Here is a 15,887-nt window from a genome sequence, read left to right as displayed (position 1 = left end):
TAAAACAGACTGAGCTCATATTTTGAAATTGCAACAATTCTGATTCAGAAACAGTGAGATAAAATACATATATAATAATATCTAGAAATAATATTAGGATACTATTTTAAATAACATAAGATAATATGTTGATAAAAGTTGGAACAAACCGTTTCCTCTTTTTCCTGTTGAAAATTGACATCCCACAATATGTTCCCACAACGTATTTTGATGAAAACTATTCTACTGAAGATGCTTTGCCTAGTTCCAGCACATACATTCCAAGCACTTCCTTTGCATTCTGCATTATAAAGTGATAGAGGATCCTTTAATTGACCTATTAATTATTTGGTCCCTGTATAAATGTGTGATATGTCTTATTTCAGGTGCATTCAGACACTTCTGTGTTTCACCTGGCTAGGCTGCCAGGTCACTGGTGAGGGTGGTAAAAACTCCCTGTCTGCACACTGTGCATACCCAGCCCTTCAGTAATATGCATCATTCCACCAGCATATAACCTTGTGAACATTTGGAAAGGGTCTCCTACTGGGGATACAGGAATCATTGACTCATTTGCAGTAATGGGAATGATTCCAAGGGATGTCTTCCCTTTGGGGATGAAAAACATCCTGGGTGTGCTGAGCATTAATCCCACTTATTGACTCTCCCCATAAGCCCTTTACTAAATGGAGCCCAGAAAGGGTTAAGGCAGTAGCTGGAGAGGTTTGGGGTGACGTCGTGCTTCTGGACGTCTGAGAAGTCTCTTGAAGGTAGTTCCCCTCTGGTGATGATGGGAGTGAGCCGAGGTCTGAAATCCGAGATCCCTCGCAGCCTGGACTTGGTGAGGTCCCAGTAAAAGCTGCTTGTCTGCTTTCCTTCCCTGAGCAGTCACCCGGTTGTACTGGCCTGGGCAACATGGAGCTAGCCCCCTGGACACACATAGGACTTACACTCTTCCAGCTCCTTCTCATCTCCTGCCTGCCAAGAGGTACTGTAAGTAAGCGAGCGCATTCTCTCCAGGACTGAATGGATCCCTTCTTTTTAGTGTGGTCAGGGGCTTTTGATCTCACACTGTGTCATGGGAAGCAGAGAGATCTGGAGCAATGTTAATCATAGAAGGAAGGGGCTTTTATTTATTTATTTATTTATTTTGCTGGCATTGAGGGAATATGTCTAGGATAATTTCCAGAGAAATTTAATGGGCTTAAAGAGAAACAACTGGCTGGATATGCTTGCCAATGGCCATCAAGCAAAGGATCTGCAATCACTTCACCTACTTACTGCTTTCTTTTATTAAGACTCCATGCTAAGGAAATGATGACAAAAAGAGGCATTTTAAACTCTGAATTGTAAAACTTAATTTGTTTGGCTTGGCAAGAGAGAGACTTTCCTTTCCAGCCCCAACACCAAGAATGAAGGGGAAAAAACATGAGGGAAAGAAGGAAAACAAAAGCCACACATTGTTTCCAATCTGGGCTTTACTTCTGCCAATATTATTTTTTCAAAGGGGAAACCTTGTTAAAGCTGAATGTAAATTCTTGGTTTCCACTGAACCAGCATGTACAGTTCATTCTTGATAAGATTACAGAAACAATAAGCCCTTCTATCAGAGTGTAAATTTACTATGATTTTTTCCCTAAGAATGTTCACGGTTTACACTGTAAAGTGGATCAAGCTACTAACAAACATTAACGCCTGTCAATTTGTACTGCTTTTTGGAGAAGTTTACAAACTAGCTGAGGTTAGGTGCTTCCAAATCTCTCATTTTGCATATGTGAGAGACCAGTGACAGCAACATTTCCAATAAGGTGTCCCTCTTTAAAAAATAACAATGGTGAATGGAAAGTCTAAAATAAATACTACAACGATCTAGACAATGCAGCTTGCAATAGTGATAAATAATATAGCACTAATGATAGTGGCCCAGGATCATCCCCCATCTCTGTGGGGAGAGATAAAACCAGGATGGATTCCTTCTGTGTTATCTGTATACTCTTACCTCCTTTGCCCTGTGAGATGCCCTCAAGGGAGTAGACAAGGTTGGAGGATGAATACACTGTGCCAGTTTTGTGTTTCATAATGTTAACAATGGGAACTCCCTCCAAAATGTTCAGCTTCATTAGTAGAAGTGTCATCTACTGGATCCACAACATCCACTCCTTCCTTCCTAAGTACGTCACTTCTTTTTCTTCACCATTTAACCTAGAGGCTTCCCCATCTACAGTGCTGACTGAGGCTGCAGTGCATTATTTCCCTATATGGCAGCTGTTCCTTATCCAAGAAAGGAGTTTGCCGTGCAGCAATAGTAGGTATATTCAGAAGAGCACAATGGCCATAACACTGGGGCAGACTGAAAAACAATATTGTGCCTCCTCCCCGCAGATGTAAACAATTTCTGACCAAGACTATCACACTGTTCTGTGTGGGTCCTGCCTGAGGGTTTGAGGGCAGGAGCTGGGGGGGAGGAGGGGAAAGGATTAGGGAGTTGTTTTTTGGAATGCATCTGATATGTAACTGACTCATATTTCCCAAAAGAAATGTGTGCATATCTTACCCAGCCTAGCCTCCTGCTGAAGAAGCAGTGCCCAGATGCATTCAGTCTTAGCAACTGGCTTATATTTTCTGACTTTTCACAAAAAGCTAGAGACTGACTTCTTTTTAAAAATGAAATCTGGGATTATACTGTGTAGGAAACAAAAGTCAGCTCTGGAAAGAAAAGGATCATATGATCCTTCCACAGCTCATCAGTGCCCTGTGCTCTGTCCATGAGGATCTCACACCGTGTAGGATCAGTATCAGCTGTACTGGTAGTGCTGAGATAGCAAACTCAAACACTTTCTCTACAGGATAATAAGATTGCCAGGGGCAGCAGTCAGGGAAAGAAGCCTTAATGTGGAATAGTTTAGCTCCACAGAGTGGAGCAGGGGTCATAGGGGCTTCTGGTTTGGGAGAGGATCCCACATTCCCAAAAGAACAACGAAGAGGAAATGCTTGAGTGGGAACCTCACAGATATTCTGGTCACCTGTGTGTTATTTCCATGCAGGTGGTATTATTTATAAGCAATTCTCTTGAGGTGCTTCTAAAGGTTCTGGGCAGCAATTCATCATAAATATTCAGTTCCAAGTCTATTACCCCAAACATCTACTGATTTTGAGGTCATGGAGAAGCTTTGTCCCTGGTTCCCCTCTGTAGAATGAAATTACCAAAACCTGGCCTCCAAACTCTCAGCCTTTCCTGTGCTTTGGGAAAGTTCAGGACTGCACCTAGATCAGCAGCTCCCAGCTCCAGTTCTCTTCCCCCTGACGTCTAGCTGCAAGTCTCGCTTCTGACAGGCTCATAATCCCAAATGCTTGCATCAACTATTGCATTTTTGTCAGGCCTGCCACCCCCATATTACTTCCACAATTCCACTTAGGGTTGGGAGTGCTGGGGACCATTAGCCCAGGTCTAGATCAAGATCTGAGCAGCAGTGTGGGAACTGGCAGGTTCACACCAGCCCTGAAGGACCCAGTGTCATATCCCCACCCATTTCAGATCACTGTTTCACTGCACAGTTCATAATTCAAACATAACCCGTCCCCCCCCCCCATCAAATCAATTCCCCTAACAGATGAAGTCTACCATTCAATGACCAGCTTTCTCCCTAATCCTTCCACTCTAAAAGAGGACACTCCCTTCTCTTATAGCTTCTGCTGTGTCAGGCCAGTAGCCCTGGCCTTACCTCTTGCCTCACTCTTTTACATCATCACAGGCTTATTTCACAAAAACACAGGATGGCACGCTGCCAAAAAGAAAGTAATTGAAGAAGCTGTAAGAAGTGGAGGGTCATGGGCAGACTGATCCCCAGGGTGCTTTAGATGCTGAAAGCATCCTGATCAATGTAGTAGATGGGTTATATTTTTGCATGGTAGATACAAATCTACACAGGACACTTGGCTGTGCAGGGTGAGGAGATGTTTTCTGAGTAGGAAAGTATTGGAGATGTCTTTGTGGTAGAGGCATGTATTCTGTGGCCTACATATATAGCATGGGATCCTGATCTGTGACACACCTAACCTACGGGAAAGAGGAAATCTGGGTAAATGCAGTAAAAAAACCTCATTGTCTTCTAGAAAGTTTTCATGTGAAGAGGTAATGTTAGGTTTAATCAAATTTACTATTGGGCAAAGGGATGCTGTTGAAATGTGGGGAGAAAGGAGCTGAGAAGTTTCACGTAGAGGGAATTACCACAGTGTAGTGCCAGCCTGCTGTGGTTGCCTCAACCTAACTGCCCCTAAAATGGCAATGGACGATGCTTGTACAACACTGCACTCTTCATTATACAAGGGGAATTTGTGGGATTAGCGTTGGTAAACTTGGATTTGAACAGTTGCAATATTGGCTGAAGATTATTGAGTTCTACAAGACTGTACTGTGTAGGAAGACTCTGCTGGGATTTTTACTGACCACCAAAGTAGAGTTATGTCAGCACTGAAGACTGAACACCAGAAAACCTTAGAGATATTCTGGTTATGCTGTTTATATACTAGTCCCACCATTATACCTCCTACATTGACTGCTTCCAGCCCCAGCACACAGAAAGCCTCTCTCAGGCATATTCTAACAACATCACTTTCTCCAGACTTTTACTTGGCTTTGTGTTTTGTTTTATGGAGGTATTTGCTTTGTACGATCGGTAAAGGCAAATTAAGGTAGCTTATAGAGTAACATGTCACAAAGCAACACACTGGAATTTTTGTTTATGACCAGACAAAAACTCAAGAACTCATAATCTTTCCATTCGTTGCTGGAGAGGAAAAGGTGAAATAGTTGTTTTGGTTTTTTTCCCCACATTTGTTTATGATAATCTGGCTAACAAGGGAAGTTCATGGGTTTAAGCCGGGTAATGCTGTTTGCTAGTTTGAGTTCATACATAGCGTAATGGAATGAGTCTGTAGCCTGCTTAGAATGTCCTGGCTGTTACTTTTCTGAATACTGTGGCTACTCAGAATAATACGGCAATAGGAAAGGACAGAGCTCAGAGCCTCCAACTTCAAGGCATCTGACCCCCACCCCCCCAACCACAAATTTACCAGCCTGCATTGGTCCAGAAGGGAGACAACCTTTTAAAGGCAGGTGTGTCACAACTTATACCAACACCCTCCCTGAGGCTAGGGACAGACATTACACATAAACTGGCTTAAGTGACCAGAAACTGATTTAAATCTGTAACAGAACAGATGTTCAGTGCAAATAAACCGGTTTGAAATAAATCTGGTTGAATGTAGTGTCAGACTTAACTGATTTGGGTCAAACCAATTTATGTAACATCTGTCCCAGACCCCTTGCTGGTTTAAGTTAAATCAGACTCCTCCAGCCTCCCAGCATGCTCTCTGGGCTGGGTGGGGCTTTCTGTTCCACAACAGGACTGGCCTCTCCTCTCAGTTCCCTGGCTACAGCTTCCACAGAGACTGCAGGCTGCTCCCTCCTCTTCTCCTCACCACTTCCTGCTAAGTAGGAATTCCCCCCTCCCCTCTACCTTGTGGAGAAGTGTCTGTGTATTAGCTAGCAGACCACATGCTGGCTAGGGTCCATGCTGAATCAGCAGGTAGAATCAACAGATAGCTGGTAATGTCCCTCTGTTATTTTTATAATGGGGTGATAAACTTTGTTATCAATTCCCTGCCAGGCTAACCAGAGCATCCTGCCAGAGCCTGGCCATGCCCCTGCCCCTGCCCCTTCCCACCACTCAGTGCTGTACAAGGGAAGAGAGGGCTGCTCTAGTGCTCCCCAGCTTCTAGCCTGAGCCACTGCAGGCATGTCTGTCTGGTTACAAAACTGATTTTAGACTAACTTGCAAAGATTTAATCAACTCAGGCTCAGGCTTTTTGAATATCTGTCTCTAGCCACAGTGTCACTCTGATCCCCTTCCTCTGCCCGATTGGCTGCTCTGCTTTCTGCTTCCTGCCCTATGCTCCCTGCCCAATACCTGCTCTGCTTTCTGCTTCTTGCACAATCTGCTCTTGTGTTGCCCATCCCCTTCCTGATCTGCTGTGTGCCACACACTAGGGCTGCACGAAGCAGCTAGTATTCACTTCAGATTCGGCTGATTCAGTGGACAGTGATTCGATTCGGTGATTTGAATCACTGTCCCGATTCGATTCAAATGAATTACCAAATCAGCCAGGCCAGGCTCATCCCCTGCCTGCTCTCCCAGCCTCAGGAATGGCTGCCCCACCCACCCCGGCCTGGCTCTTGTTAAAAAAAAAAAGCCCTGAGTCAGTGGGTGCTGCTGGTTGGGGAGCAATCCCTGCTGCCCCTCACTGCCCCATGCTGTGTGCAGAGCTCTGCACAAGCCCCCCAACCCCCATCCTCACTCTCCCAGCCTCCCTATGGGTGCCCCACCCAGGCCAGCTCAGGCCCTTTAAGAAGCCCCCCTCCCCCGAGAAAAGCCCCAGACTCACCACTCCTGCCGGTAGGGAGCGAACCCCACTGACACTCATTTCCTCACACCACATGGGGGAGTCCCTGAAGCCCTGAGGCTGCTGTAGGAGCAGTGAGTCCTGGGGCATTTCTTGGGTTTTTTTTCTTATAGGGCCAGAGCTGGATTGGGTGGGGAAGCCATAGGGGAGCTGGGAGAGTGGTGGGGTTGGGAGGCTCATGCAGAGCTCCCCATGCAGCATGGGGCAGTGGGGAACAGCAGGGATTGCCCCCCCATCCAGCAGCACCCTGTGACCACTGTGGCTTTTCTTTAAAGTACTGGGAGTTGGGGTGGCAGGGGAAGCCATGGGGGGGAGGGGGGAAGTGGGCAGGAGTTGGGGGGGCTGGCAGATGTCCCCCCCATGGTCCCCTCCAGCCTCTTCCCCAACCCCTAGTACTTACCAGCTCAGAGTTGGCTGCAGTTCCCTGTTGCAGCCACCAGGGACTGCCCGGATCATCAAAGCTCTCCAAATCTTTTCTGAAGATTTGGAGAGCTTTGAATCAATTCAGACATTTAAATTGGTCCCCTGATTCAATTTGGATTCAGAGTTTTGGCCACCGAATTGGGCTGAACCTCCTCTGAATCGAATCACCACCAAAAGTTTCTCACAGCCTTACCACACACAGAATCTGCCTGTGCCACTTGTATTGCAGATTGGTCAACCTTGCACTTGGCAATTTTTTCAATGTTTAAAAAAATACTTAAATGCAAAGTTTCTTGTTGGTGGTTCAGTCCACTTTAAAAATACCCAGCAGCTGAAAGTGATAATAGCTTCAGAATTTAAAAAATGATAACAATTTATATTGTTTAGTAATAACAGCACTTTGAGTGTTTTTCATTTTCCAAGTGCTTTATGTACATTGATAAATTAAACAGAGAGCATTAACCTGGAATCTATTAAGAAAATATCAAGTACTTCACTTGTTCCTGAATTCTCTGTCAGCTTTGGTGTGTTTTTTATAAGCACTTTTCCTTTTTTTATCCTCTCTCCTTTTTAGTTGTATAAAAACACCCACAAATTAGAGAAAAACATACTAATTAATTGAGTATCCAGGCAAAACAATGATTGAGTATTTACAAAGATGCATTCACATACAAAGTAAGGAAGCAGAGAAAAACAGGGAAATATTTCATGTCAGCTTTTCATTGGAAGTAAGATTCACAGGCAGACCTTTTGCAGAAATATTTTTAAGTTCATATGATCCCTTCCATGTCATTCAATATCAATGAAATTATGGTATTATGGCTATTACAAACACCATTTGTTCAATCTGAGGCAAAAAGAGATTAATAAAGGAGGACATTATAAGTTATTTGGATTGCCTGGTTTTCTGAGTGTCCATCTTGAGATTCCTTTAAAAGGGCCTATTTTCAGAGGTACTGAGCTCCAGCTGAAGTCAGTAAGAGGTGCAGGTGAAATCAGGGCCCTTAATTTCTCAGGATGAGTACCCAAAGTCTAAGGAATCCAAAATTAATAATCACAGTGAACTACCTAGCACCAGTTTTAGAGCTGGGATTTTAAAGTTCCTGCACAGACCGCTAAATAATAAATGACAGCCTGGTCCTACTGACGGCAGTGGGAGGGTTTCACTAACCATTTCAATGGGGCCAAGATTATGTCCACTGTCTCTTTGTCTCTGAAAGCTGACAAATCCTATATTTGCAGTATGTCCAGGGCTCTCATTGATTTTAATATTTGTTCTACTAACCCCCCTCCCCAAACCACCCTCCTGAAACAGTACCAGGGCAGGGCCCAAGACTGCAAATTTTCAGGGTAAAAGGACAACAGAGTAAAACAAAGACAGAATCAAAAACAATGAGTGCAGATATGGGCACAGAGAAAGAAGGCTCATCACAGCTCGCTGGCCTTCACCTCCATCAGTGCTATTTTTGTTTCAGATGAGAATACCTTACTTCAATGTTGTTACACTAGGGAGCATTTTAAAAATTGTTCCTTGAAATCCAGGGTTTAGTTTTCTCTTTGCAGGAGACCAATTGTTAATAAGTATGATGCAGTAAAAATGAAATGAAATGAAATAAAAAGGTGTACTAATTTTGGTGGAACATGAATTGACTGGACATCATCCAGATATAGTAAATACTTTCTGTATTAATTTAAAAATGTTTCTATCTGTTCTAGCTTACTCTGAATGATAAAAAAATTCACTTTGCACAGCAACTCCCAAAGCAACTTTTACATAAATGAACTGTGCCTTATCCCATCTCTCATTCTGTAGACAGATAAACTGAGGCACTGAAATCTGTGTGTGGGGGGGGGCATGTGACCCCCACCTCCATGTATCCCCAGTGGGTTGCCAGTGCTCTCACACACATCCTATGCCTCCTACATCAACCTAACTGCAAGCAGCTGCAGGAGCTGCTCTCCACCACCCTGCCTGGCTGTATTGCAGGCACGTGGTGCCTCCTGCCTCCAATTGCCCCTCCCCCACTCCACCCAGCCCCAAGCAGCAACTTGCAGGCTGGACAAGGGAAAACCCACAGGTTCCCACTTCAAAGGGGAAATTCCACGTTTTTCTCTTTTAAAGGGGAAAAGCTGCATTTTTCCATGAGAAATGGAAAATCCAGATCCCTGGTGATTATACAGCAAATCAGAGACAGAAATTGGAATAGACCAAACACAAGAGGCCTCCTGTTCAAACACTCGGATGATGCGTCCTTTTACTCATGCATTAAAGGAATTTTCAGAATTGTCTATGTATTTGCTTAAAGAGAATCTGGGTGCATCTACACATGCAATTAATGAAAAGAGATAAACTCCAGAGCAGTTTAAGCCAGGGTACACTGCTCCTGGGTGCAGCATTTATACGTGCACCTGGGGCAGCAACACCTTGAGCTGTGATAGATCAGGCCCAGGTAGGCAGTAAGCTCTGGGGATCAGTCCCAGGCTCCAGGTAGTGGTATCAGGCAGGAGAGGGGCTGGCTTGGGCAGAGTGCCAAATTAGTGGTGCCTTGTAGCTAGGTGGCAAGCAGGAGTCTGGCCTTCTGTTGCCTGGACTGACTGGGCACAATTTACGTCCGGGTTAGCGTTTACACATGTGTTTCACTGCAGTTAGTAACTGCCATAAGACAGCGGTGGCAAGTAGTGACAAGTAACAAGTGGCGGGGGGTACAGGAGTCTTACCCATGCTGGGAACTTCTAAACAATCCTTGGCTGAACTCTTGCCCCTGATTATTACTCTGCCCAGTCCAACTGTTGCTGTTAAAATGGCAGTAGCAGCAGCAGCTGGGGACGGTTTTGCAGTTCCCAGCGGAGGTATACTGCCAGGATGTGGACTCTGTGGGGCATAGAATGTGATTCTGGTGCCCCTCCTAACTTGGTGTCTGGGGCAGGTGCCCATCTGACCCCCATGTAGTTACACTGCTGGATGAAAGGCTTATGATTTGGGCGTTCGTTCCTATTCGCTCTGATGTCAATGGAGAGACTTAGAAACATGAAACATAAGGCTAGATGAAGCTTGTGGGTCATCAAGTCCCGTCTCCTACTATTACAACAATGACAGTAGTTCTTTTCCTAAAATTTTTAGGGTTTTTTTTTTCTCCCACCGCTCCTATGGGAAAGCAATTCCAGCTTATTTCTCTGGTGATTAGAGAACTTACTCCAGTTCCCAGACAAACTTTATTCATGGCCAGTTTTCTTTGTGTTTGTTCTCAGGCCTACTTTTAAATTAAATAGGTTAGCTTATGTAGTTCTTTGTGCAGTAGTGTTGGGGTGCTGCTGTAGCAGCAATGGTTCAGGAAATATGCAGGTCGCATAACTGTCATTTTTACACATATTTTGTGATTCTATCCTATGTACACTGTGGATATGCAAGTGCAAGTACACAACTACTGCACATGTGAAGCAGACCAGCGGTTCCCAATCTGTGGTGTTAGGTACATAGACAACCTGTCAGTGGTATGTGTTGACAGAGTTATTATAACTACTTTATATGACAAAAGTTTGCTGGTGGTACTTAAGGTTGAACTGAAACATTTTGCTGGTGGTACTTAAGGTTGTATCTTTCAAATTGGAAGTGCACAATCTGTCAGTTTGGGACCCACTGAAGTAGACTGTGAACTAGACTACATTCTAGTTAGATAGTTATGTTTTTGTATACATGCATACCTGGGTAACCTGGCAAAAACTGGTAGGGAGGAGGAGGTGGCATCCAGTATTTTAGTCCAATAGGGTAGTGGTGAGGGAAACTACATAAGAAGCAGAAGACCCACATTTTAGGTGCCCCTATGATCTAGAAAGCTTTGAACCTTCATCTCTCCAATTTTCCTATACAGTGCTCTAGGTTAGGTGCTTTCCAGACTGTTCTCCAGTCTTCCTCTTGAAGCAGAGCCACTACATTATCTACATACACCACATGTTCACTGGATAAAATAATGGGTGACCAGGGAGGAAGCTATTGCCCCCCTGGAAGCAAGTGTTTCCTCCCTCTAAGAGAAACAGACATTGAACTGAGGCACATACCCCACTAGCTTGTTTTCTACCTCTTGGCTCTACATATCTCCCTCTCTTAGCTGTTCAGGGTTCAAGCTTCCAAAGAAAGGCTGAAGAGGGCATGGACAATGCCTAACTGCTATTTGGGAACTTAAAGTAAAATAGGATTCTGGCCAATCGATCTTGCCTCCAAACTTGAGTACATTGAGCTCATAAGTGGTGAGTTTTATTTGGTTGTAGTAATTTCTGTTTCCATCCTCTCATTCCCATTAGCTATCCTGCATATGTCCCTGTGTTTATCATCATTATCTTTATTGAAAACTGAGGCGTAGTATGATTTTTAATCTCTATCCCATCCTCACTGCTTAAGAGACCTATTTTTTTCCTTGTTCTTATTTTACTTATATAACCAAGGAACCATTTACTATCTGTTTTAATTTCCTTTGTAAGCTCTAACGCAGCTTGACTTTTGGCAGTCCTCACTTGATCCCAGCATCATACCTTTTTTGCTGACCAGTCATTTTCTATTCCTTGTAGACTCTTGTCTTACCCCTTCACTAAGAGTTGGATCCAGCCTGTACCACATTCTAAGTCCTATAGAGCTCTACATTCTCCCTATTCTCTAGCTTTAGTAATAAGTTGAACCATTGATTTAAAATGCCAGTATTCTGTCTACCGTTCCCTATTTATGTTAGATCTTATTATCTGGGCAAGCGCTTTTAAACTGATTTGTAAAGATTTGAAGAAAGATCACAAAAATTTCAGTGCCATTAGTGAGTTCTAAGGGAGATGTCATTTCTCTACCAAGAGTTTTTCAGAAAGGTTCTTTAAAGCTAAACTTCTGGACAGTTGCATTTCCAGTTAATTTCAAACAATATTTCTGTCAACCCCTCCAATGTGAACCCTCTTTAGTACTAATAAAAGAATTTCTTGTGGAGCTTTTATCACCTCGTTCTCTGAGGTCATGCAGTTTTTGGATAGCATTGCATTTGAGGTTTGGCAAGAAGAAAGGTGAGTGAGTCATGCATATGCCCAGACCATCCAGGTGATGGGAAAAACAGATACTCTTGTGTCATGGTGATGTGATTAATAAATTACAAACTTTTCAGTTCCTCTGCTGCATACTATGCTGGCCAGCACAAACATACTGTTTGGCTGGAGGAGGCAGACAGCTTTCAGAATAGGTAAAGATGAAAAAATGAATATTTGAGGCAAACGAGAAAGGAATTCTAGGTAAGAAGGAAAGAGAGAGAAAAGAAAGCAAATACTTCCTGGGCCTGGAAAGCCAGGGCATTTGTGTGTTCCTCAAGGCTTCATTTGTTATTCTGTAGTAGAGTTTGGGTGCTGGTAAAAGTTTGACATGCCTGGAGTTTTGGCATAAAACTGCTACAGCACAAAGGCAATATTTCCTTTATTCTGCCTCACCAAATACACAGGTTTATCTGTGATAAACTTCTGGAGCATGTGGGATGAAGGCAGATCTATAAGCATCATTTTTACAGATAGAGAAACTGAGGCAAAAAGAAATTGAGAGCAAAGGCTTACTTTTTCATCCGTGCTCAGCCTTAGAGAGATTGTAGAGAATGACAAGTTTACAGGAGAAAATGATGATATGTAACTGAGGGTGTGAATTTATTACACATTGAGCATATCCACATGAGATGCTTAATGTGCAGTAGCCTAATAACACTTCATGGTAGCGTGTCACAGCACTGACAGTGCTAATGCGCTATTGCAGTATTATTAGGCTACTATGCAGTAGGATCACTGAAGAGGCATTTGCTAGCGCTACTGCACAGTAACTCCAGTTACTATGCATGTAGTTAGTACTTAATTAAGTAAGTACTAAATTAAATGTGCAGTAACTACTGCACATTAATGAATATGAAGATGTGCCCACTGGCTACTCTGCTCTAACTGCCTTCATGGATACTCTTAGTAGACATTAAGAACTAGGTGCTAGTCCACCTATTAGGTTAATTTACATATATAAATATCATCTTATTCTACCCCTGTTCTAGTCTCTGAAAAAATGTTAACATCTTTATTTCTATAACACTCCATCATCCCAGTTTTTAAGATTAAGTCACAAAAAGCAGGGAGCAGCAGGGGGGCATCCAGCCTTTGTGTTAACTGGTTTCCAGGGAGTTACTTTAGACTTACTGCAGAGTAGGTGGGGGAGGGGGGGGCATACATTCACACACTTGCTTACAGCCCAGTATCTAAATTTTGCTCTTTGATGTCATGGCTTTTACAGAGCTTCTGGTACCAGAGAATTGGTAGGGTTCAGGTCTTGTTACCAGATTTACCCATCACTTTGGGGTGTGCTCATTTATTAGGGGTACCTTTCTAGGGTCTTTGTAATTCTATCAATGGGCTTCTTGTGTTACTTGTGTTTCTATATGCAGCTGTATTTCTCCGTTCTGCAAGTCCTCACCCCCAATGAAGCTATCTCACAAGACTCTGTTTCAAAGGGGCTAGATTCCTCCAGCCACCAAATCAGTCATCTATATATACACAGACACAGAGATTAATGTGACACACCTGACCCAGCTGGGTTGATCAGCATATACAGGCTGACACCCTCATATGCCAGGAATCAGTTCATTAAGTTAACAATAAAATGCATTCAGACACAAGCACACAGGTGAACAGAATACCTCTGAATCCAGCTGTGTGCCCAGCTGACACCCTCATGGGCCAGCATTCAGTTCATTAGGGCATGTCTGAGCCAAACTGGGTCAATCAGCCTATACAAGCTGATCCCCTTATGTGTCTCAAACTCAGCACATCCCAATCTTTTGCCCTAACTGTCCTAGTAGTAGTAGTCTCTCGATGAACAGACACCACAGTATTTTTAGGCTTCACAGGGATCTTTGGCTTAGGTAAAAGAAGCATTGCTGCAGAGCAAGTGGGTAAGGGGAAGCAGAGAAGGAAAAATACACCTGGTTACCACTAGTTTGACTATAAAAGTTATTTATTATGAAGTATATGGATAATAGCTATGCAAGGAAAAACAAACAAAAACAATTACGATATTACCCTGGTTCAATTGAGTATTTGGGGAAACCTAACTCAAGCTTAACTAATAAAATCCAGGTGCAGAAAGCTATGCCTGGAGAGAAAAAGAAAAAGAAAGAGAGAGAAAGAGAGTGAGAGCTGGGATCTCATGATTCCAAGGCACTTGGGTGGTTTGTAGATAGGATCACTGAATGTTAAACAGGCAGCAGAAAGAGATGATCTGTTTATCCCAGCTTCTCGAGAACAACAGCAGATGGTGTCAGGGAGACTTCACCCTCTTGAAGCACAGTGATTGCTGCTTTACTGCTTTCTTGTACCTGTAGTCCAGCCTCTTCAGAGCATTCTTTTGTGTAAATCAAGAAGGTCCCAAGCTGTAATTAACAGAGGAAATCCTGTTACATAAACAGTTTCAACTTAAATGAATTACCTTTTTCAGTAACAAGGGGTTAGTTATCTGGTTTGGAGCATCTCAAGAAACTGATTAACAACCAGGAAAAACCTAAAGTTTTAAGAAGTAACCAGACACCTAGGAGCCAGCTTGAAATTATTATGAATAAGAAGATATACTAGAAGGGCTTCTCAGATGGCCTAGCTATGCTTGCACTGTGAAGTCAGCATCAGCGTTTTGTATTTTACCTGTTGTGAATAAGCCTTATCTTAGCATGACTTCCAGATCTTACTGTAGTCTTTTAACATACTTAAGGGGATTGATTACCTGGAGTGTTCATAAATTTTGTGGGGAGGACTTCCACCAGTCATCCCAGGAAAAGTATGACAGCATTTGTGGTCAAGGCTCCAATGAGCTGGATGTGGTGATGAACCCTCAACCATTGTTCAAAAGTTGCCGATACCCGCTCTGACTTGGTCTCTTGCCTCAGCATTCCCTAACCTGGCAACCGAGTTTTAGTCAATCAAGTTTAAATAGGCCTCCTATACTGGGGCTGGAGAATGTACAGCCTGAGATGCCTATTAAACTGTTCTTCTGCTTAGTTCTGGTTAGATGAGGGGAGGTGTGTGTGGTGGGGGGTGGAGGGTGGGGAATAGAAAAAGTCCTTTGTAAGTCCAGCAAGTTGGGTGCCAGGGCTCCCTCAGGAACACAGAGCTGACAAATAACAGTCTGTTCTGGTCATACATTTTCCTTTCCTCCTGTAACTTCTCTCTTCTGTGGCTTATGAGTATCTTAAATGTTTTGGTGGGTATGATGCAGACCAAGGGTTGCAGACTTGAGACTTTTTTTTTGTTACTGACAATCTGCAGACTTTTTACTGTTTACGATCACAATTTTTTTTTTACCAACATCTGTTTTACATAACGGAAATGTAACCCTTCTGCCAGGCCCTGGATGTCAGAAGGGCTGGGTTAAAATTTGGAAGTTTAACAACAACCATAGTAAAAAAGTCTGGTTGTCAGTAAAAGTTTTCAGATTGTCAATAAAAATTATTTCTTGGGTTGGCAAACCTACCTGATGGCAGCAATGGTTTAAAACTGTGCTGCTGCCACCCCAGGCGTCCTTATTGACGTCACACCCTGGAATTCACCCTGCACCATAGTGCCCCTACTTCCCACTCTCCACCTGACTACTGCTGGCCCCACTGCCTCTGTTCTGGCATGGACCCTAATTTGCCATCTCCCTCACTACCATCAATCACAGAGCTCTGTCCTGGCTATATCATCTCCCTCCCTGTCCCACCAGGTTTTGGACCATGTGGCCTTGCATACCTTTGAGGTGAACACTGAGCAGCAGTTATAGGCAGGCAATGGCCAGGACATAGTCAAAGCACCTGGCTGGGATAGGAGGGGAAAAGGGGCTGATCAACAGTTCTCTGCAAGGTACTGAGTTGCAGTTCCTCATGGACTTGAGGTGGTGCTACTTTGCTTAATCTGTCCATTGACACTCAAATCTGGTATCATTCCAATGGCGACAACAGATCTTCAAACAACCTCATTGTTTCTTAGTTTTTAAGGACGGATCCATT

General features: G+C 43.5%; 1 protein-coding gene across 5 annotated transcripts in view; it reads left to right on the top strand.

Moving 5' to 3' along the window:
- Positions 1 to 794: 794 nt before the first annotated feature.
- The window catches only part of PAMR1 (peptidase domain containing associated with muscle regeneration 1), a 90,766-nt gene continuing 75,673 nt past the window's right edge, over positions 795 to 15,887 (top strand). For 4 of the 5 annotated variants that reach the window (XM_090032939.1, XM_090032938.1, XM_090032936.1 and 1 more), the window contains exon 1: positions 795 to 967. In XM_090032939.1, coding sequence (XP_089889065.1) covers positions 895 to 967 — 73 coding nt within the window. In that variant the 5' untranslated portion in view covers positions 795 to 894. Of the gene's footprint in view, positions 973 to 15,887 lie in introns of all 5 variants that reach the window. The other variant, XM_090032937.1, reaches the window with a different exon arrangement.

The sequence above is a fragment of the Crocodylus siamensis genome, chromosome 2 (genome assembly GCF_052110815.1).
Source record: "Crocodylus siamensis isolate JL-2025a chromosome 2, ASM5211081v1, whole genome shotgun sequence".
Classification (NCBI taxonomy): Eukaryota; Metazoa; Chordata; order Crocodylia; family Crocodylidae; genus Crocodylus; species Crocodylus siamensis.
Note: the sequence above shows the minus strand (reverse complement) of the source record. Positions and strands in the feature narration are given on the sequence as shown.